Below are 22,202 nucleotides of genomic sequence, written 5' to 3' on the forward strand. Positions count from 1 at the left end.
TCATTTCATGGCTCAGAAATCATGGGTTGGCAAATTAAAGATATCAACATCTTAATCTATTTTGGTTTTGGATTTTCATCAACATGGTGGGAAACTTATCCCCTTATCTCTGTCAGTCCAGAGGATAAAGTCCGAGAAGGGCCTCTAATTGAGTGCATTTGGAAAGCCCCATCCATCCCACATGCTTATTTGGCCTAGACAATTCACTGAAACCTTATGCAGATTTTCCTAAATCGTCCCCTTCTCTCAGAGACATCTGACCCTTCAGAGATAGAGCATCCTTTTATACACCACACAGGCCAGTGTTGAAGGTGGAAGCTCCCTGCAATGATGTGCTTGGCCTAGGCTGGTTGCTCGTTCTCCTGCCCTCAGGGGCTGGCCTCCATGTTCTACCTCCACACACTCATAAGGGACTGATTTGAGGGCCTTTGTTCCACCGCCATTTCCAAAAAAATCCTCCTCTTCACTAGGGCCTTCCCCACTGAGCCCTGCCTAGTGGGTGGCTAATATCATACGGCTTTAGTGAAGACAAGTTTCCTTGCTCTGTGAGTGCCCCAGGGGGGACATGATCTCATCTCTCAGATTTCATCTTCTCATCTGCCCGACTTGTAATTAGCAGCCTCTCCCTAACCACCCATCTAAGAAATTAAAAACACAACTTCCTTCAACAAATCTGGAGTAATCCTTCCTGCTGCTGAATGGGCCCTGTGGACAGGGCTCCCAGGTGTCAACTAATCCCACGTAGTTCATTAAGAGCATGATGAAGGATGCTCCCTTCATCACGAGCGAGTTCAGTCGCTTCAGTCATGTCGGACGTTTTGCGACCCCATGAACTATAGCCCACCAGGCTCCTCTGTCCATGGGATTCTCCAGGCAAGAATACTGGAGTGGGTTGCCATGCCCTCCTCTGGGGGATCTTCCCGACTCAGGGATCAAACATGCATCTCCTGTGGCTCCTGCCTTTCAGGCAGATTCTTTACCACTGAGCCCCTGGGGAAACCTGCCCTCCGCCACCTTCATCACATCTGATCCTAAACACATCCCCAAAGAGAACTCAGCTTTTCCAGGTTCCAAAGCACCTCTTGGCTCAGGAAACCCAGAGCCCCCAGGCTGCCTGATGTGACAGCACCTCAGGGCTGACCTCCTACTGATGTGACTCTGGCAGAGAAGCAGACTGCAAGGATTATTAGTCTAAAGAAATACAAGCCTAGCATTCAGGCAAATTGCTCTGGATCTAGATTTCTTCTAAATCATTGTTTTAGAAAATACTAACTACATGCACTCAATTTGGCTTCAAATTAATTTGCTTGGTGTGTTCTGGGGGGAAAAAAAGATTTTGGCTTGGGATCATAGACAGCAGTTACAAGAACCAGGTAGCATTCATTCAGGCTCCAGTACAATCATCATTGACATTCATACCGGCTTTGGGTTTGTGGCTAGGTTCAAGCTCCCAGAGTGTGTGTGTGTGTGTGTGTGTGTGTGTATGTGACAGAAAACTGTGCAAAAAAGTACCTTCTAAAGAAACATGGGCAGTAATGGGACTGACAGCCTTACAATGGATGCACCAGAAGAGATCCTGCTTTCTCAAATGTCCCCCCCACCTTCCCTCCAGATCCCTGATTTTGGTGCAATTCTTCCCCTGTGAGCATACTTCTCCTAGTTTATTTACTTTTCTCTCTCTCTTTTTCTTGCCTCTGTGTTTTTTCCTCCAACCACTTGCCCTTCAGACACTTGTTCAATATCTGTTTGTTTATTTCAGTTCGGAGCCATTCCCCCTCTAGCTCAGGTTTACCTTTGAATGCACAACCCCCTTGTAATTCAAGACCCCCCACAACTTCAATCCAATTCTCCCTCTGAGGCTTTCAACTCAGTTATGCCTGGCCTGGGTGAGCATCAGGGTAATAAGAAGAGCAAACACTTCTGCAGAATTTGCTGCATTCCAGGCGCTGGCCCATGTGCTTTGTGTAAAAGAACTTCTGTCTTCACAGCCATAGAGAGTGTCATCACCCCATTTACAGATGATAAAGCTGAAGCAAGAGAGGCTCCATGAACTGCTGTAAGTCACAGCAAAGAGTGGAGCGGGGATTCAAACAAGGGGGACTCTGATCTAGACACCATACTGCTTCTTCCAACACCAACACCTCCTCCCACCCAGAGAACTTCCACAAACTCTGCTCCTGTCATATATATGTATACATATGAACAAAGGGCTCCTTTGGCTTCAGTTTTGTTTTCCAAATGTAAAACTGTGTTCCAACATTAACTACTATCCCTATCCTGTAGACTAAACAAGAATTGCTACTAAGCTCTCCTCTTCTCCCTGTTAGCCCAAGTACTGGTTTTAGAAGTTGGGATGGAATTCTGGTGTCACCTGGCTCACCATGATAAGGTGTTCTGGTGCCAGGGCTGGGCAAAGGTGGGGAGGAGCTACCCATCTGGCACTTGGCAGAGTTTGGTTCAGAAGAGGCCAGTTCTAGAGAGGCACTTACCACAGGGGCGGTGAGCTTGCGTCTCAGGAGGATGTGGCAGGTGAATGTCAGCACAATGGCAATGGTCGATGCAATGGGGGCCAATGCTGAGTTTCCACTCTGGACAAATCCAGCTTTTTCCAGTAACTTCCTTTCCTTCTTCCTTATACCTAGTAAATAGAAATGGTCCATAGTGGTCTTAATTTGCATGTCAAGCACCAGCATTAAGAAACATATTACTCAATGGAATATTGAAAGTGTTAATCACTCAGTAGTGTCCAACTTTTGGCAGTCCCATAGACTGTTGCCTGCCAGGCTCCTCTGTCCATTGAATTCTCCAGGCAAGCATACTGGAGAGGGTAACCACTCCCTTCTCTGAGGGATCTCCCTAACCCAGGGATCAAACCCGGTCTACTGCATTGCAGGCAGATTCTTTATCATCTGAGCCACCAGGGAAATCCAATGGAATATTACTCAGTCATAAAAAAGAATGAAACATTGCCATTTGCAACAACATGGATGATTATCATAATATAAAATTTTAAGTAAAGTCAGAAAAGACAAATATATGACATCACTTATATGTGGAATCTTAAAAAATAATACAAATGAATTTATTTATGAAGTAGAAACAGACTTACAGACATATAAAACAAAGTTACGGTTACCAAAGAGGAAGAGGTAGGGAGATGGATAAATTGTGAGTTTGGTCTTAACAGATACTTGGGCTTCCCAGGTGGCTCACTGGCAAAGGATCCACCCAGTTCCTTTAGGTGATGGTTGGATCCCTGAGTTGGGAAGATCCCCTGGAGAAAGGCACAGGAACCCACTTCAGTATTCTTATCTGGGAAATCAGACACGACTTGGTCAGACATGACTCGGTCGGACACGACTTAGCAACTAAACACAAGAGTTGGACATGACTTAGCCACTAAACTACCATAAACCATACTGGAAAAGAAGCTGAAAAATATCAGATTCTTTTCCATGTCATTCACACATGAATATATACATATACATGTGTGCTGAGTCACTTCAGTCATGTCCGACTCTTTGTCACCCTATGGACCGTAGTAGCCCACTTAGGCTCCTCTTTCCATGGAATTCTCCAAGCGTGAATACTGGAGTGGATTGCCATGCCCTCCTCCAGGGGATCTTCCCAACTCAGGGATCGAACCCACATCTCTTGTGTCCTGCATTGGCAGGTAGGTTCTTTACCACTGAGCCCCCTGGGAAACCTATATGTATATATATACATAACTGAATCACTTTGCTGTATACCCCAAACTAACACACCACTGTAAATCAAATCAACTGTGTGTGAGCATGCTGAGTCACTTCAGTCATGCCCGACTCTTTGCAACCCTAGGGACTGTAGCCCACCAGGCTTCTCTGTCCATGAGATTCCCCAGGCAAGAATACTGGAATGGGTTGCCGTGCCTTTCTCCCAACCCAGTGATTCAACTTGCATCTCTTACAGCTCTTGCCTTGGCAGGCATGTTCTTTACCACTAGCGCCACCTGCTTCAATTAAAAAAAAAAAAAAAAGGCATAACTTCTGCTGGATCCTCCTGCAAATTAGTGTTAAGGGCTCCTGCTGAGAACTTTAAATGAGAGGAAACACAGACAGCCCTGAGTACAATGCCGGCATGCACTGGGGCTCAGTGCTTGTCAGCTGCCATTGCTGGATGGCTTCCAAGGTCCTTTCCGATCTGATTCCCTGTGTGTTAGGAATCGTACGCTCAGATGCCTACAGGTAAGCAATGTAAATGAAGGGAGTGGGCAGAGAGCAAGACCAGAGCGAGGGTGTCCCAGGCTCGCTAGACTGTTCTGAAGTCTGAGATCTGGAATTTTGTGAGACATGGCCCTACATTTAAATCTTGGGAACTAATAGAAAAAGTTAAAGTACTGTAGGAGCCAAACAAAACACATATGCCAGCCTGAAGACTGCCAGATTGAGGCCCCTGCCCTGTGTCTCAGGAACAGCTACAAAACCCAAAGAACGTGTCTGCCTTCCGTAGTCCAGATGATACCAAGACTCTGTACTGCTTTCGGATAGAATTCAAGCGCTCCTCCCCTGGTGTTTAAAGTCCTCAACAGCAACACTAGCCTCCTCCACAAAAACCCTTCCACGTTAGCAGCATGCTGCCACAGCCCTGCTCGGGCAGTGTGGCCTATGGACCATGTGCTGGGCTGAGCCCTGCACAGGCAGGCTTTCATTAACCCGCTTTCCCCACCACGTGACACAGGAGAAGCCATCACTATGCCCCCCTGACAGTAGAGGAAAGTCTTCCTGGGCTAAGTGACTTGCTCTTTAAGAGGTCAGGGCAGAATTAGAATCCAGTTCTCCTGGGATTCAACACTTACTGTCCACACACCCTTCCCCTCGAGAACAGCAGCCACCTCCTCTCCAAGCACAGCCTCTAGGCCTTTGCTCCTGCCCAGTGGGGCTTCCCCAGCTCCTGCGGTGTCCACATCCGTCCTGTCCTTCAGGGCCTCTGCCAGGAGGCTTTTCCTCATCTCTCATGCCCATGGATCTCCTCTCAGTTTCTTTTGTGGCCTTTTACTCATTTCATTCTATAATTAATTCATGTTTGCCTATTATTTTTAATAAATTTTAATCTGATGTCTACTATATGCCAGGGGCTGTGCCTGGTTCCAGGGAATACAGGGGTAAAGAGGGTCTAAGCTTTTCCAGGAGGAGCAATAGACAAGAAACAAACAAGTAAATAAGATCATTACAAACTGTGTTGCTGCTGCTGCTGCTGCTAAGTCACTTCAGTCATGTCTGACTCTGTGTGACCCCATAGACGGCAGCCCACCAGGCTTCCCCGTCCCTGGGATTCTCCAGGGGTTTCCATTTCCTTCTCCAGTGCATGAAAGTGAAAAGTGAAAGTGAAGTCACTCAGTCGTGTCTGACCCTCAGCAACCCCATGGATTGCAGCCTACCAGGCTCCTCCGTCCATGGGATTTTCCAGGCAGGAGTACTGGAGTGGGGTGCCATTGCCTTCTCCGACAAACTGTGTTGGGTGATATGAAAGAAATGAACAGGGTGACAAGACCAAGAGTTAAAGACGGAGTGGACCTGCTTGGGACTGTGGTGAGGAAGGCCTCGTGCGTCACTGTCATTACTTTAGGAGACCCACAGTTAAGATAAAGTCAGCACGAACATCTAGCAGAAGACATTCGAGGCAGAGGGAACAGCAACTGCAGAGCTCCGGAGCCATGAATGGATGTGGATGCTGTTTTAAAAACAGAAGATTCGAGTGGCTCGTGCAGAGTTATCAAGGCCTGGGATAAGATGTGATGAGGTCAGGAGGTCAGCAGGGGTCAGATGGTGCTGGATCCAACAGGCAGTTGGAAGGAATCTGGACTTCATTCAGAAGTCCTAAATTTGAAAACATTTAAGTGTGAAAAGAAGTCACTAAAGATTTTTCAGCAGGGGAGAGACAGGATCTGACTGACATTTTTAAAAGGTCATTCTGGCTGTTGAGTGCATCGTGGATTTTACGGGGCAGGCAGAAAGCAGAGGTTGCATCTAGAAGTTCTTTCCATAAATGGGAAGGGAGAGGATATTGGCTTGGACTGCGGTGGCTGTGGAATGAAGAGAAGTAGACAGATTCTGGATATATTCTAGAAGTAGAGCCAACAACCTGATAGCTATTTTTGAACTTAGCTCATCCTTCCTCCATTTTAAAAACAGAGATCCTTTCTAATTATTTTGTGTGACTCCCATGGCCTTGTACATAGTAGAAACTTGGTACATATTTATTGAATTAAATTGAGTTACACTGAATTACATAAAATGGAATCAAATATAATCACATCAAATAAACTGTATTAAAGTGAGTTCAATGTGCACGGAAGTATTGCTGGCTCTTGAAAGATGGTACATAAGGCTGCCAGTGTCCCCACCTGGGACACTTCCTTCGGCAAGCTCAAAAGCAGATTTTCTAAAGCCACTTTCAAAACTGTGGATACACAACTTTGGGTCCAATTACAGGCTGGTCTACAAGTGTAATTGTAGATCCAGAGAGTCGGCTGTAACAGTGGTTCGGATCATTAACTGGTCAACCACCTGAGTCTATGTCAGCAGTTATGTAAATGTTCCTGCAATTAGATTTGCATTTTTATTTGATTGAGAGTTTTAAATATCATCTTTAAAACAAAACAGCTATATATGCATTCTCCTATCTGCCTAAAGCATGTCAAGTCAGTGGGACATCCAATCCTGATGAGGCTGCTGCCAGCAAGGAGGGGACACGTGTATAAGTGTGAGTGCGTGCATGTGCCCATATGGATAGCTTCCAAGTCAACGAAGTAGCCTGAGCCAGCTCTTCTACTCATAACGCTTTAGTGGATTATTTTTGTGAAGGGTAGCTGGCCAGTATAAGCACTCACCAGCCTCAGTATGGCTAAACCATATGCCACTCACCTACTAAGCTTTGGTTTCCCTAGAAGAGATGCCTGGGTCTATTCCAAAATCTCTATACTCTTTTGAAAAGCCTGCAGACCAGCTTGGAGGTCCCCTCAGTCCATTTCCAGAATTCCCAAACCCAGAATCTTAAGAATCCATTGGAAAAGCACACTCTACGGGTTAAGTGGTTCTTTCAGCAGTTGCTCATCCTACCTCGGATGGTGTTGGTAAAAGATTTCTCCCAGGCATACATTTTAATCAGCTTGATGCAGGTCAGAAACTCATTCATTGTCTGAACTCGCTTGTCTGTCACTGAAATTGCTGATCGTCGGAAAGCTGAATTGAGCTTAGCCAGAAACATCTGAAATCAAGGTACAGTGTTCAGAGAGAATTGTTGAGTTGCTGTTGGCCTAAAAATCCAGGGATTGGAGTGTAAGTGCCAGGAAAAGTTCTAAGGGAGAGATTCTCAGCTGAATCCTTCCACTGAGTTGTGGTCAATGTTCTCTGGGGACACAACCTGAGTCTGGCCAGGTGATACAAATGCAGGAATCACCAGGATACGAGGGAAGCACTGGGGATTTTGACAAATTGAAGAAGCATGCCCCCTTCCCCAGGGCATTCAAATTCAAGTTCTTTAAATTCAAGTTCTTTAAAAACTATGCTGTCCATGAGCCCAAAGTAAGGGCTCAGGTTTCAGGGCCAGGCCCTGGAAGCAAAGCCTTCTACCCACTTAAGTGAGAGTGTGCGTGAAATACAACTGCAAAGACTTGCTATTACCTGGATGGGGATGAATAGCAAATACACGGATATCCCGATGAGAGCTGTGGGCCCCAGAATGAAAAAGGCGTACACTGCACAGACAGCCATTAGGATAGGGATGGTGGCTGGCAAGGGACAAAACAAGGCAGCTTCAAACAAGGAATAACTATCACTCGATAGTATATTGAGCACCTGGAGAGAAAGCACACAGGTTCAGGCTTTGGAAGGGCCACCCGAGCATTTCCCCAACTGACGACTTTTGGAAGGGCTGGGGCATCTGCGGAAGGAAAGGGAAAACTGCCTTAAAGGGGCTGGAGGTCATCAGAGAACCAACACAGTGAGTCTTGTGAGTTTCATTCTATGACTCTGGAGAAGCCAGTCTTTTAGGACTGAGAATCCCAGTGAAAAAAGGCGTAAATACCACCTGGGAGTACATCGGCAAAGCCCACTGTCTACCTGACAGCTCTCTCTCCTTCTTCCTTGTTAGCACAACCCTGCTGAATCAGGGCATCCGTGGGCCCAGGAAAAAGACCACATTTCCAAGCCTGTTTTGTGGAAGTGTTGTGACCATACAGCTATGCTCAGGGCAATGAGACACAAGCCAAGGTATCCAGTGGAGCTTTGGGGGTGCATTCTGACAGGGAGCCAACTCAACCTGGAAGACATATCCCTTTCTCTTCTCTGCTTCCTCCTACCAGTTCTCTGAAACATGACCAGGATGTCTGGACCTGCAGTTTCCATCCTGAACAATTATGGAAACCATGTACTAAGGTAGTGATAAAGAAAGATAGAAGAGCCTGGAAGCCCCCATTCCAGCCCTCCATCACCCTCTTTCAGACTCAGGTAGACTGAAATAAATTCATCCTGTTTAACCCACTGTTATTTGGGGGTTTTGGTTTTACACAAGTGAATCTAATCATAATTGATACCGGATGCTTTAAACAAAGTGAAAGAGCAACTGAAAGAAACAGTCTCTTCCCTTACCTCCCTTACCTGGGGTTCCCTTGGCCAGGGAAATATTCTCAAGTAAAAGGTGAAGATTTTATTGCTAAGGATTAAGGGCTTAAGGAAATGTCAACTCTAAAGTCCAACAGGCATGGTCTTTGTTGTGACTTGACATCCAAAATATTACACGGTTGGAATCATCAGATCCGTTAGTCAGTCGATTTTATTAAATGCCATAGCATGCTCTGTATTGCTTCGATGTCCTCCCTGACAATCAGAGGGATTGAATGAGGTCACCCCTAAGCCCTGTTCCAACTGGAACAGGGAAGCCTTTCCAAATTCTCTAGCTCGAATGGAGTCCTCCTTTCTCTGAATTCTTCTGGTGTTTTGAGTGTCCACCACTTCACTTAGCAGGAAGAAGGGAAATGATGGACAGGACACAGACAACCAAAAGAGGGGGCAGATATTCCATCCAGGAAGCACAGCTCACACATATTCAGAAAACTCAGAATGCAGTTTCCTAAAGTTAGACTCCTTCTGGACCAGCTTACCTCACCAACAGAGATGTGTGTCAGCATCTTGAAGGACACCAGGTTTTCGAAAACCAAGGTGGAGACGGCCACCTTCAACCGGATTGCCGTGCGGTAATTTATGGCCCAGGCGAGGGCCCAAAAGAGGACTTTGGTAAACTCCGTGGTGAAAAGGGCTGCGCACAGGCCAACGCCAATCCAGACCTTCCTGGAGACGCTTTCGGTCTGCTGCAGGATTTGGTGAATGATAACTGTCTGTAAAACAGTGCGGTGGGGAGAGGAGAGTGCCGCTGGGGTTCGAGGGAGGTACAGAAGGCTTCAGATAATGTCAGCAAGCAGACTTTATGAGGCAAACCTTTTAATTAACTTCAGTGGTAGCTGCCGTGCTTGACAAGGATTAGCTTTATGAAAATTCTCCCCCAAGGAGTGCAACAATGTACTAAACCCACCAGCTCATAGAGAAAGTAACTAATAACATTCTTTGCCAGTCTGGGGACCTGGGAGACAAGGCCAGAGAAGGGCCACTGCACTCACCGGCCCTATGGCTGCCATGATAATGCACAGAATGTTGACCACGATATCCATCAAAACACGCGTCCTCTGGAATTTCCAGACCACTCGGCCCAGAGAGGCTTTCTCGGGACCCATCCTTTCTACCTCTTCATCCCAAAGGATTCGAAATCTGTGACAAAAGAACAGGAAGAAGGAAAGGGACTTATACTCCCACTTGCTGTTGAAAGCTATGCTGATGGATAAAACATTGCAAGAATCCACAACCCACATCCCTGGCAGTGGCAGCTTCAGAACAGCATTAGTTCTCTCTTCTTTTACAGCAGGGGTCCCCAACCCCTGGGCCATGAACTGATAACAGTCTGTGGCCCGCTAGGAACTGGGCTGCAGAGCAGGAGGTGAGCAGCAGGTTTCATCTGTATTTACAACTGTTCCCCATCACTCATGTTACTGCCTGAACTTTGCCTCCTGTCACATCAGTGATAGCAGTGGATTCTCATAGGAGCATGAACCCATGCGAACTGGGCATGCAAGGGATCTAGGCTACACGCTCCTTATGAGAACCTAATGCCTGATGATCTGAGGTGGAGCTGAGGTGGCGATGCTAGCGCTGGGGAGTGCCTACAAACACAGATTATCATTAGCAGAGAGATTTGACTGCAGAGACCACAATAAATCAATTGCTTCCAGACTCATATCAAAACCCTATCAGTGAGTGGCAAGGGACAATTAAGCTGCATCTGGTGGGCTCCTGGGGTCGCAAAGAGTTGGACACAACTGAGAGACTGAACTGAACTGAACTGGTGGGCTCCTACTGATTCTGCATTAAGGTGAGTTCTATAAGTATCTAATTATATACCACAATGTAATAATAATACAAATAAAGTTCACAATAAATGTGACATGCTTATTATATGTAATATGAAACCAATCCCTCACCCCTGATCCGTGGAAAAACTGTCTTCCACAAAACTTGTCCTTGATGCCAAAATAACTGGGGACCATTGTTTTACAGGGTGGATGGGACATGGGAGTGGCAGGGGCCAGAGCCCTGACACAGAACAAGCTGGGATCTGGCATTTGGGCTCTTTCCAGGCCCTAATTTCCTCCTCCTGCCTGTCCCTGGCACAATACCAGTTGTGACAGAAACACGGAGGTGACAGAGAAATCAAGAAGAAAATATCCAGGGCATTTTTGTCCATGTCAAAAATCAGAACGGAGGCCAGTGTGCCAGGCATGTAGGGGCACAGGGAGGCAAAGCAGGGCCAGATCTCATGGGACCTCATAGTCCTCAGGAAGGAGATTAGATTTCATTCCAAGTGCAAAGGAAGGCATTGCAGGTTTTTAAGCTGATGTGACAAGATCACTTTACATATCTAAAAGAACATCTGGCTGCTGTGAGAATAGTGGGTTATGAGGGTCGGGAGCAGGGAGACCACCGTGGAAGACCATGGGCATCCAGGTGGGAGGTGGCTGAGAATTTACAGAAAGGTAGACAGTGGAGACATTAGGACTTACAGATGAATTAGATACGGGAGAAAAGGAGAACTGTGGGAATGGAGTTAACAGAGATGGATATCATCAGGTAGGGCTGAGGATCAAGAACTTGGCTTTTGATGTAGGATACTTGTGAATCACCCAAGTCCTGTTGGATGGTGGGTGTATGAACTCAGAGTCTGAAAGAGAGGCATGGACTGAAGATCACATGTTATTAAGGTTGTTAAGCATGTGTTTGGAAAAGGATCTGAGCTGATGTTGGGTAGATGGAAGGCAATGTTAAAAACAGAGAGAGAGGTAGAAGGAAAACCTGGTACTCCACAGACACTGGTCCAGCCCATTTCTCTCTGTGTCCCTGGACTGTAGGAAACCACCACTGACTGAGATTCCTTCAGGACATGGATAAGGGGACGCGAAGGCACAATTGCAGGAGCACGATTGGAACTCACAGCCCTTCAAGCATATAGACCAAAAAGAAGGAGAATTCCAGAAGAAACAAATGCAGAGAGACGACTTTGAGAGCTTCCCCACTGCTTAAAACAATGCAGCCATTAGAAACATGAAGGAGCTGGGCTACACAGCAGGAGGTTTTTGTGCTGTGGAAAAATATAAACTCTTAACTGAAAATAGCGAAATGGCTAACCATGAAATACTATGCTTCATTTTTCCTTCAAAGGAAAAAAGATGACCTGTGAGTAGGAAAGAAGAAGAGGTATTGATCTGCAGAAGATGGTAGCACCGGGTATGTTTAATCAGAGTAGAAAACATTCCAGACGGATGCAAACCAGCATTTAACAGTGTTGACCTCTGGGGAGTGGGGTGGGCGTATGGTGGGGGTACTTCCACTGCTTAAACTTCTGTTGCTTTAACATTTCTGTAATGAATCTGAATTAGGTTGAACCACTGAAATGTATGTTTTGGCAAGTCAAAATTATCAAATATTTCATTCGGTTCAACCGAAACATATTTTGTAATATGAAAGTCCACAATGTTCTGTAATAACCTAAATGGGAAAAGAATTTGGAAAACAATGATACATGTGTGTGTATATCTGAATCACTTTGCTGTAACACCTGGAACTAATACAACATTGTTAACCAAGTGTGCTGCTGCTGCTGAGTCACTTCAGTCACGTCTGACTCTGTGCAACCCCACAGACGGCAGCCCACCAGGCTCGCCCGTCCCTGGGATTCTCCAGGCAAGAACACTGGAGTGGGTTGTCATTTCCTTCTCCAATGCATGAAAGTGAAAGGTGAAAGTGAAGTCGCTCAGTCGTGTCGGACCCTCAGCGACCCCATGGACTGCAGCCTACCAGGCTCCTCCGTCCATGGGATTTTCCAGGGAAGAGTACTGCAGTGGGGTGCCATTACCTTCTCTGTAACCAAGTATACTCCAATATAAAATAAAAAACTTTCTAACACCATACACAAAAATAAACTCAAAATGGATTAAAGATCTAAACGTAAGACCAGAAACTATAAAACTTTTAGAGAACATAGGCAAAACACTCTCCGACATACATCACAGCAGGATCCTCTATGACCCACCTCCTAGAATATTGGAAACAAAAGCAAAAGTAAACAAGTGGGACCTAATTAAACTTAAAAGCTTCTGCAAAACAAAAGAAACTATAAGCAAGGTGAAAAGACAACCTTCAGAATGGGAGAAAATAATAGCAAATGAAGCAACTGACAAACAACTAATCTCAAAAATATACAAGCAACTCCTGCAGCTCAATTCCAGAAAAATAAACGACCCAATCAATAAATGGGCCAAAGAACTAAATAGACATTTCTCCAAAGAAGACATACAGATGGCTAACAAACCCATGAAAAGATGCTCGACATCACTCATTATCAGAGAAATGCAAATCAAAACCACAATGAGGTACCATCTCACGCCAGTCAGAATGGCTGTGATCCAAAAGTCTACAAGCAATAAATGCTGGAGAGGGTGTGGAGAAAAGGGAATCCTCTTACACTGTTGGTGGGAATGGAAACTAGTACAGCCACTATGGAGAACAGTGTGGAGATTCCTTAAAAAACTGGAAATAAAACTGCCATACGACCCAGCAATCCCACTGCTGGGCATACATACCGAGGAAACCAGAATTGAAAGAGACACGTGTACCCCAATGTTCATCGCAGCACTGTTTATAATAGCCAGGACATGGAAGCAAACTAGATATCCATCAACAGACGAATGGATAAGAAAGCTGTGGTACATATACACAATGGAGTATTACTCAGCCATTAAAAAGAATACATCTGAATCAGTTCTAATGAGGTGGACGAAACTGGAGCCAATTATACAGAGTGAAGTAAGCCAGAAAGAAAAACACCAATACAGTATACTAACGCATATATATGGAATTTAAAAAGATGGTAATGATAACCCTGTATGCGAGACAGCAAAAGAGACACAGATGTATAGAACAGTCTTTTGGATTCTGTGGGAGAGGCGGGGGGGATGATTTGGGAGAATGGCATTGAAACATGTATAATATCATATAAGAAACAAATCGCCAGTCCAGATTTGATGCAGGATACAGGATGCTTGGGGCTGGTGCACTGGGATGACCCAGAGGGATGGTATGGGGAGGGAGGTGGGAGGGGGGTTCAGGATTGGGAACACGTGTACACCCGTGGCGGATTCATGTTGATGTATGGCAAAACCAGTACAATATTGTAAAGTAATTAGCCTCTAATTAAAATACATAAATTTTTAAAAAATAAATAAAAAAACTTTTAAGTCCAATGACAACTTTTAAAGTGAAATAAAACACCATGCCTGGCATAGCAGACAGCAGCCCAGGTGGAGTCCAGCCAGCACAGAGCAAAGTGAGATTCCAGCCACTCCTGTCCTGATGCGGTGATCCTACCAACCAGCTGACAGCTGTGCCCGAGTGGTCCTGAATCCTCAAGCTCTCAAGAAGCTCTTTCTCCCCACCAACTCTCCCCAGTATTCACCTCCCCAGCAACTAGGCCAGGAACCAATGAGAAGTATGATTTTGCCAGTCAAAACTGTGAAATATTAGCCCAGTCAGCCCAGCCCACATCTCAGAGAGGAGCCGGGGAGAGTGGCCACCGAGACCGGTGGGTGTAGATTTCCCAGTGGGGAAATGGGAGCATGTAAAAAGGCCCGCAGGTCCCTTCCCAAGGTGGGCTCCTCTCTAGATGAAACAGACCAAACAGACCCTCATACCTTTTGGCATTGGTGTCGGATGAGTCGTACAGCGACAGCGGGGGCAGGGTGTCCACAGTCAGCGTGTGCTGGTAGCCTCGCACCATCACGGGTGTGAGCCAGGAGAATGTAGCAAACGAGAGGAGCCCTGCGTCATCCACAGGGTTGGGCGCCAACCTGAAAGGGCAAAACGCTCGGTGTCCCAGGGTGTTGGGGTCCTTGCCTTGAGTCCCTGGCTAGAATTCTTAACTACAGGGATAACCATAGCCTCTCTCAGTGGTGACTCACATCACAGCCCTGTGAGCAGTGGTGTGCTGGGCCAGCTCCTTCTAGCTTGTAAGAGCTGATTGTTCAATTTTTAGGAATTCTGCAAGTCAGTTCTTAAACATAGCCAGTATTAAAAATTAAATTACATAAATGTAAGTAAATTATCTTAGAGACAAATGCAATCAATATGCAAAACTCATAGCTTCCTAGATTATTTTACTGGATTTTACTCATATCTGTTCTTTCAATTATGTAAGTCTATGACCTCTGTGGTGGAAATAGCGCAGATAATAGGACTCTATTACCATGCACCCCTTCTCAACTTTGCTATCAGTGACAACATGTTGAAATCAGCCATGGTGGGAGAATTTACACCATAAAAAATGAGAAGTGCTACAAACAAGGGAATTCTTTTAGTGAGCCAGTTGTTAAACATTTAGCAATGACCACCCCATGGGAAAGAAGGTACCTGCTTCATTTGGCATGAAGAAATGGAGACCAGGTAGCTGATCATCAGAGGAGTTGGGCGCCTGGCTTTTGCTCTTGGGAGGACGGGGAGGGTCAGAGCAGGGTGTGGGGGTGAGCCTGCCCAAGGAGGCAAGAGCTAAAGTCAAACTCATGGTTTATCGTGTGGATGGAATGGATTAATGTATGTAAGCTACTACACAATACTGGGCTACCCTGGTGGCGCTAGTGGCAAAGAACATGCCTGCCAGTGCAGGAGATGTCGAGAAGATCCCTGGAGGAGGAAATGGCAATCCACTCCAGCATTCTTGCCTGGGAAATCCCATGGACAGAGGAGCCTACAGAGCCTACAGAGGTGGGCTATGGTCCATGAGTCGCAAGAGCTGGACACAACTTAGCTACTAAACAACTATGATATAAATATTAGCTAGCAGAAAAAGGAGGACAGGGGAGGTAGAGGAAGTGGAAAAGAAAAGCAATAAGGGAGGAGGAAGAGATGTGTTTCTGCCCTTGAGGAATTAACCATATAAGATGGAATAAGAGTCTACTTGCTGAATGTTCGCTATATTCCAGGCCCTGGAAGAGCTTTGTACTTGTAGCAGATGCTGTCAAGATGCTCTGAGTCACAGACTTTGTGTAGACTTTGTCACATTTACCTCCAATCTCAGCCGTGGAGGACAACGCTGTGCAGCTTGGGGTCTGCTGACAGTGTCCCATCTCACAGGTGTGTTGTGCCTCTTTTCACTACCTTCGGGGTCTTCTCAGAGCATAAGTGTAGCCCAGAATTGCAGGGGGCTAATGATGGCTCAGACGGTAAAGCGTCTGCCTACAATGCGGGAGACCCAGGTTCAATCCCTGGGTCGGGAAGATCCTCTGGAGAAGGAAATGGCAACCCACTCCAGTACTCTTGCCTGGAAAACCCCATGGATGGAGGAGCGTGATAGGCTACAGTCCATGGGTTGCAGAGTCAGTCACGACTTCACTTTCACTTTCCATGCCCCCAAAAAGAAAACCTAACTAATGGAATATAAGAGCCCACAGACAAATGCCCCCACCTCCCATCCTATGGGTAGAAAATTGTATACTTCTGGAGAGGGCCTAGTAGAATCCAGTCCCCATGTCTACAAGCAGTGACACTGACAACACACACGTTCTCCTTCCCTGCCTCACTCTCCCTAAATCTTTCCTCCTGCTTCTTGATGTCACCTCCCAAATGAGCTACCTGCATCCAAGTTTTTGACTCATGCTCTGCTTCTGGGAGAACCCAAGCTAAAATAATACTAATAAGGTATTAATGCTATGTGCCTGGTACATAGTAAACATTTCCTAAAGGGTAACTTTAATGCATTATATCATATAATCCTAACAACAGCCCAAGTATTTGGGTGACATTATGATCCCATTTCATAGACAAGAACATCAAGGCAAAAAGAGGTTATAGTACTTACCCAAGTCTTATAGCTAGTGAGTGGTGAAGCAAGAAATCAAGACCAACACTTGCTGACTCCCATCTTTCTCTTAAGCACTATATCACACTGCCTTTCCACAAAATTGTGAACAGAGCCAAAACAGTGGGTACTTAGAGCTCTCCTGCCTGGAACTAAAGATGGTAGCCCATGCCATGACCCTTCAATCTTCACCTCTCACCTTAGAGGGCTCACAGGTTTATCTTTGGTCTACGTATTCTGGAAGGACAGCAGGGCTATATCATCTCACCATGGAGATGTTACTTGGCCTTCTGCTGCTCAGAGGACAGGTTATAGGGCACTTCTCATGTAGAAAAGGTGTGTGTGTTTGCATGCATGTGCGTTCAGCTGCCCAGTCATGTCCGACTCTTTGTGACCCCATAGACTTTAGCCCCCCGGGCTCCTCTGTCCATGGGATTCAAACTCTCAACTCCTGTGCTCCTGCACTGGCAGGCAGATTCTTTACCACTGAGAAAAAGCAGCTTTTTAAAATATTATAGTTAATGTAATGTTAAGAATACACATATAGTAATATAATATCACACTATAGTTAAGCATGTGAGCTTGGAAATCAGACTTCCCGAGTTCCTATTCTGCAGTTCAACCCAATTCTCTCTCTCCATCTGTGTTCCAGACCCTTGCAGCTTCTTCCTTCAAGACGTCAGATCTGTTTCTCCACACCTTGAATCTGGGCTTACATGTGACTTGATTTGGCCAAGAGAAGGCAGTGAAAGAAATGGTGAACCTAATGCAGGCTAGCCTGCTGGAAGTTCATAGTCCATGGGGCCCGCCTTCCCCCAGCCCATCACCCCCAGAAGCACAGCCATCTTGCTGACCAGCAATGCATAAGAAAATCTGGTCATGCCTAAAACAATCACCGTTTATTTAGCTCAAGTTGCTGAACCACTTATAAAATTTCAAGCTAAAGAAATGGTACTTTAGGCTACTAAGCACAGAGGCAGTTTGTTACCAAGTAATATCTATGTGATTAACTTTGTGCACGTTATTTATTTATTTGTGCCTCACTTATTCACACATCAGATAAATATAATCACAACACCTCCAGGGTGGTTGTGAGGAGTGAATGAGAAGATATTTGTAAAGCACCCAAACAGGTCCTGGCACATGGCAAGCTCTCCTTAAACATTGGCTGTTGCCTCCTTTCCACCAAAGGAAAGGAGGATTCTTGAAGTGAATGGTCAATAAATTTTAAAAATGGATGGGTGGATGGAAGGCCAAAACTACAAGCATACAGAGCAGCAATGTGGGAAGCAGGGGCAGTGTTCACTGTCCTGATGGGCTGGAAATGATTCCTGGACGTTCTGCCCAGACCTCCCTTCAATCCTCCTCCTGACTTACCTTGCATAGGGTCTCACGGGGATCATGGTCTTCAGGCTGGGGTCATATCTCTCTGTGAATGATCTCCGCTGGCCTCGCCGGTCCAGGTCAGAGATAAGGTAGGGGCCATCACCCACCATCTTGATGGCAGTCTAGAGCCCTGGGCTCTTGGTCTAGCGACCTTCACTCTGCAGCAGAAAGATGAGGAGATGAGGACACTCTGAAATGGGGTTAGGCAGCCCCTACTCCACCCAGATCAGTGCCAATATGGTTTCACCAATTCACCTTTCACACCATGGGTGAGAGTGGTCAGACGCCCCATAATTCCCTCAACTCCCCTAAGGGCCTTCCTTATTAGCAAAGACATTCTGTCCCTCTTTTTTCCCATTTTGGGCTGACCAGGAGAAAAGCCTATTGCAGGTTTTCTACCAGGAGCCAGCTGATAACAAAGCCTAAGTACCAGCCCAGCAAAAGAACCCAAGAAGATGTGTCTGCTGCCTTAATGTGACCCAGATTGAAGTTTGTTACACATACAAACCCCCTTTTCTCCCTAATTCTTTCAGATACACACATTCCTATGCCTCCATACTTAAGGATCAGAGAACTTCAAAGAGACCACCTCTCAGGACCAGGCACATCTGATCAAGTCTGCATCCTTCCCCCAACTTCTGTGACAACTGTCCCAAAGAGAAATCAAAAATTTAGGTTGAGAGGACACTTTGGGGAGTGCCTGTCCAGTCCACAAACCAACCACACCATTCACCAATCACCTAATCCTAAGTAATAGAGAACAATTCCTGAAGGTTTTCTATGCCTAGTTCAAACTCTTTCCTGGTACATAGCTCTATTCTGGCCCTAAAGTTCCATGACATTCTGCTCCTCATATTCTATCAATAAACTCTCTTTTTTAACCTAAACTATCCCAAGTTAGTTTCTGTCACTAGCAACCAGAAGCCTCGCCATTATAAATACACAAATCCTATGAGTTCACTATGGAATTTTTCACGACTAGAAACATAAAATTAATCAATCCCTATTAAGGTTTTAATGGCTGATTAACCTATGGCATTTCAGAGTTGGAAGTAACTTCAAATACGATCTTTACAAGCTCCTCATTGTTCAGAAAAGAAAACAGAGGTCCAGAGAAGAGAAAGGATTTACTCAAGAGTATATGTAGTTGTGACATCAGATTCATGGCTAATATATACCTCATTTATGCTTCTCTGCCTCCTGTCCAACAAAAGCAATCTGTAGGTGAATCCACAGAACATCTGAGAAAACCTCAGAATCCCTAGAAGGACTAACAGAAGGTGTTTCTCTCTCAAAGGCAGTTAGTAAAGACTAGAAGACATGACTAGTACTTTAAATGCAAATTAGAAATTTATCAAAAAGATGGAATCATTAAAAAGAACCAAAAAAAGCATGCTGGATCTGAAAAATGCAACAAATAAAATGAAAATTGTAAAAAAGAGTATCAACAGCAAGAAAAACATAAAAGTTGGAAGATAGGAACTTCGAAATTATCCAGACAGAGAACAACAAAGGAAAAAAAGTGAAGAAAGCCTACATTATCTATCGAACACAACCAAAGGAAACAATGTGCAAATTATTAGAGTTTCAGAAAAAGAGAGGAAGAAGGGGATAGAAATCTAATTTAAAGGAATAATGACTGAGAACTTCTCAAATTTGGGTAGAGATTTTCATATCCCATTTCATGAAGTTAATAGGTCACCAAAAAAACTGAACTTAATGAGATCCTCTCCAAGACATATTTTAATAAAACGGTCAAAAATCAAACTACAACAGAATCTAAAAAGCAGCAAGAGAGAAGAAGCTCATTACTTACAAAGGAATCCCCGTAAAGGTATTGGTAGATTTCTCAGCAGAAATCTCACAGGTCAGGAGAGAGTGGGCTGGTATATTCAAAAGAAAAAACTGCCAACCGAGAATGCTGTATCTGACAAAGATACTATTCAGAAATAATGGAGAGATAAATATTTTCCAGATAAAAGCGGAAGGCTTCATTACCTCTAAACCTACATGAAAGAAATGCTAAAATGAGTTATTCAGGCTGAAATTTAGATCTGTGATCTGAAAACATATGAAAATATACAGCATATTGGTAAAGTAAGTATATAATCAAATTCAGAATGCCCTACTACTATAATATGTAGTGTGTTAGCCATGATGGGTGAAGCTGTGTTCCCTCCCTGCTGTTTACCTGGGACCAAACTATGGTGGAGGTAATGAAGATAATGGCCACCTCCTTCAAAAGGTCCTCTTGCATGTATTGCTACACTCAGTGCCCCCAACCCCGCAGCAGGCCACCATGGACCCACGCCTCCGCTGGAGACTCCTGGACACCCACAGGCAAGTCTGGGTCAATCTCTTGCGGGTTCACTGCTCCTTTCTCCTAGGTCCTGGTGCACAAGGTTCTGCTTCTGCCCTCCAAGAGTCTGTTTCCCAGTCCTGTGTAAGTTCTGGCAGCTCTATGGTAGGGTTAATGGTGACCTCCTCAAAGAAGGCTTATGCCATACCCAAGTCTGCTGCATCCAGAGACCCTGTCCCTGGGGCAGTCCACTGCTGACCTGTACCTCCACAGGAGACACTCAAACGCAGTTCTGCCTCAGTCTCTGAGAGGTACTTGGGTCCTGGTACACACAAAGTTTGTTTGAGCCCCCTGAGCATCTCTGGTGGGAATGGGGTTTGATTCTAAATGTGAATTAACCCCTCCTACCATCTTGCTGGGGCTTCTTCTTTGCCCTTGGATGTGGGGTATCTCCTCACAGCCACTCCAGCGCCTACCCTCTTACTGGGGTTTCTCTGACCTTGGACATGGGGTATCTCTTCACGGCTGCTCCAGCAAAGCACAGAATCCCTTAGAAGAAATGGAATAACCATCATAGTCAACAAAAGAGTCTGAAATGCAGTACTTGGATGCAATCTCAAAAATGACAGAATAATCTCTGTTTGTTTCCAAGGCAAATCATTCAATATCATGGTAATCCAAGTCTATGCCCCGACCAGTAATGCTGAAGAAGTTGAAGCTGAATGGTTCTATGAAGACCTACAAGACCTTCTAGAACTAACACCCAAAAAGATGTCGTTTTCATTATAGGGGACTGTAATGCAAAAGTAGGAAGTCAAGAAACACCTGGAGTAACAGGCAAATTTGATCTTTGAGTATAGAATGAAGTGGGGCAAAGGCTAATAGAGTTTTGCTAAGAGAACACACTGGTCATAGCAAACACCCTCTTCCAACAACACAAAAGAAGACTCTACACATGGACATCCCCAGATGGTCAACACTGAAATCAGATTGATTATATTCTTTGCAGCCAAAGATGGAGAAGCTCTATACAGTCAGCAAAAACAAGACCAGGAGCTGACTCTGGCTCAGATCATGAACTCCTTATTGCCAAATTCAGACTTAAATTGAAGAAAGTAGGGAAAACCACTAGACCACTCAGGTATGACCTAAATCAAATCCCTTATGATTATACAGTAGAAGTGAGAAATAGATTTAAGGGACTAGCTCTGATAGATAGAGTGCCTGATGAACTATGGACAGAGGTTTGTGACATTGTACAGGAGAGAGAGATCAAGATCATCTCCAAGAAAAAGAAATGCAAAAAGGCAAAATGACTATCTGAGGAGGCCTTACAAATAGCTGTGAAAATGAAGAGAAGTGAAAAGCATAGGAGAAAAGGAAAGATATACCCATTTGAATGCAGAGTTCCAAAGAATAGCAAGGAGAGATAAGAAAGCCTACCTCAGTGATCAGTGCAAAGGAATAGAGGAAAGCTCTATTCCTGTATCTATTACATTTAACCTTTCTGTGCCTCACTTATTCACACATCCAATAAATATAATCACACCCAGGGTGGTTGTGAGGAGTGAATGAGAAGATGTCTGTAAAGCACCCAAACAGGTCCTCGCACATGGCAAATTCTCCTTAAACATTTGCTGTTACCTCACCATTTGGCCCCAAGTAAACAGCAGGGAGGGAACACAGCTTCACCCATCATGGCTAACACACTACATATTATAGTAGTAGGGCATTCTGAATTTGATTATATACTTACTTTACCAATATGCTGTATATTTTCATATGTTTTCAGATCACAGATCTAAATTTCAGCCCAAAGAACTCATTTTAGCATTTCTTTAATGTATGTTTAGAGGTAATGAAGCCTTCTGCTTTTATCTGGAAAATATTTATCTCTCCATTATTTCTGAATAGTATCTTTGTCAGATACAGGAAAGAATGGGAAAGACTAGAGATCACTTCAAGAAAATTAGAGATACCAAGGGAACATTTCATGCAAAGATGGGCTTGATAAAGGACAGAAATTGTA

At 44.9% G+C, this 22,202-nt stretch overlaps 1 protein-coding gene across 4 annotated transcripts in view; it reads right to left on the bottom strand.

The window, feature by feature from the left end:
* The window catches only part of ABCC12 (ATP binding cassette subfamily C member 12), a 94,879-nt gene that overhangs the window by 43,522 nt on the left and 29,155 nt on the right, over positions 1 to 22,202 (bottom strand). For all 4 annotated transcript variants that reach the window (XR_009491292.1, XM_059877410.1, XM_024978935.2 and 1 more), the window contains exons 2-8: positions 17,866 to 18,032; positions 14,330 to 14,485; positions 9,653 to 9,800; positions 9,140 to 9,373; positions 7,662 to 7,835; positions 7,098 to 7,245; positions 2,490 to 2,638 (exon numbers count right to left, since the gene is read on the bottom strand). Coding sequence is in view for 3 of the 4 variants with exons in the window: in XM_059877410.1 (XP_059733393.1) it covers positions 2,490 to 2,638; positions 7,098 to 7,245; positions 7,662 to 7,835; positions 9,140 to 9,373; positions 9,653 to 9,800; positions 14,330 to 14,485; positions 17,866 to 17,984 (1,128 nt within the window). In the remaining variant the exon portion in view is untranslated. The remainder of the gene's footprint in view (positions 1 to 2,489; positions 2,639 to 7,097; positions 7,246 to 7,661; positions 7,836 to 9,139; positions 9,374 to 9,652; positions 9,801 to 14,329; positions 14,486 to 17,865; positions 18,033 to 22,202) is intronic.

Source organism: Bos taurus, chromosome 18 (genome assembly GCF_002263795.3).
Source record: "Bos taurus isolate L1 Dominette 01449 registration number 42190680 breed Hereford chromosome 18, ARS-UCD2.0, whole genome shotgun sequence".
NCBI lineage: Eukaryota > Metazoa > Chordata > Mammalia > Artiodactyla > Bovidae > Bos > Bos taurus.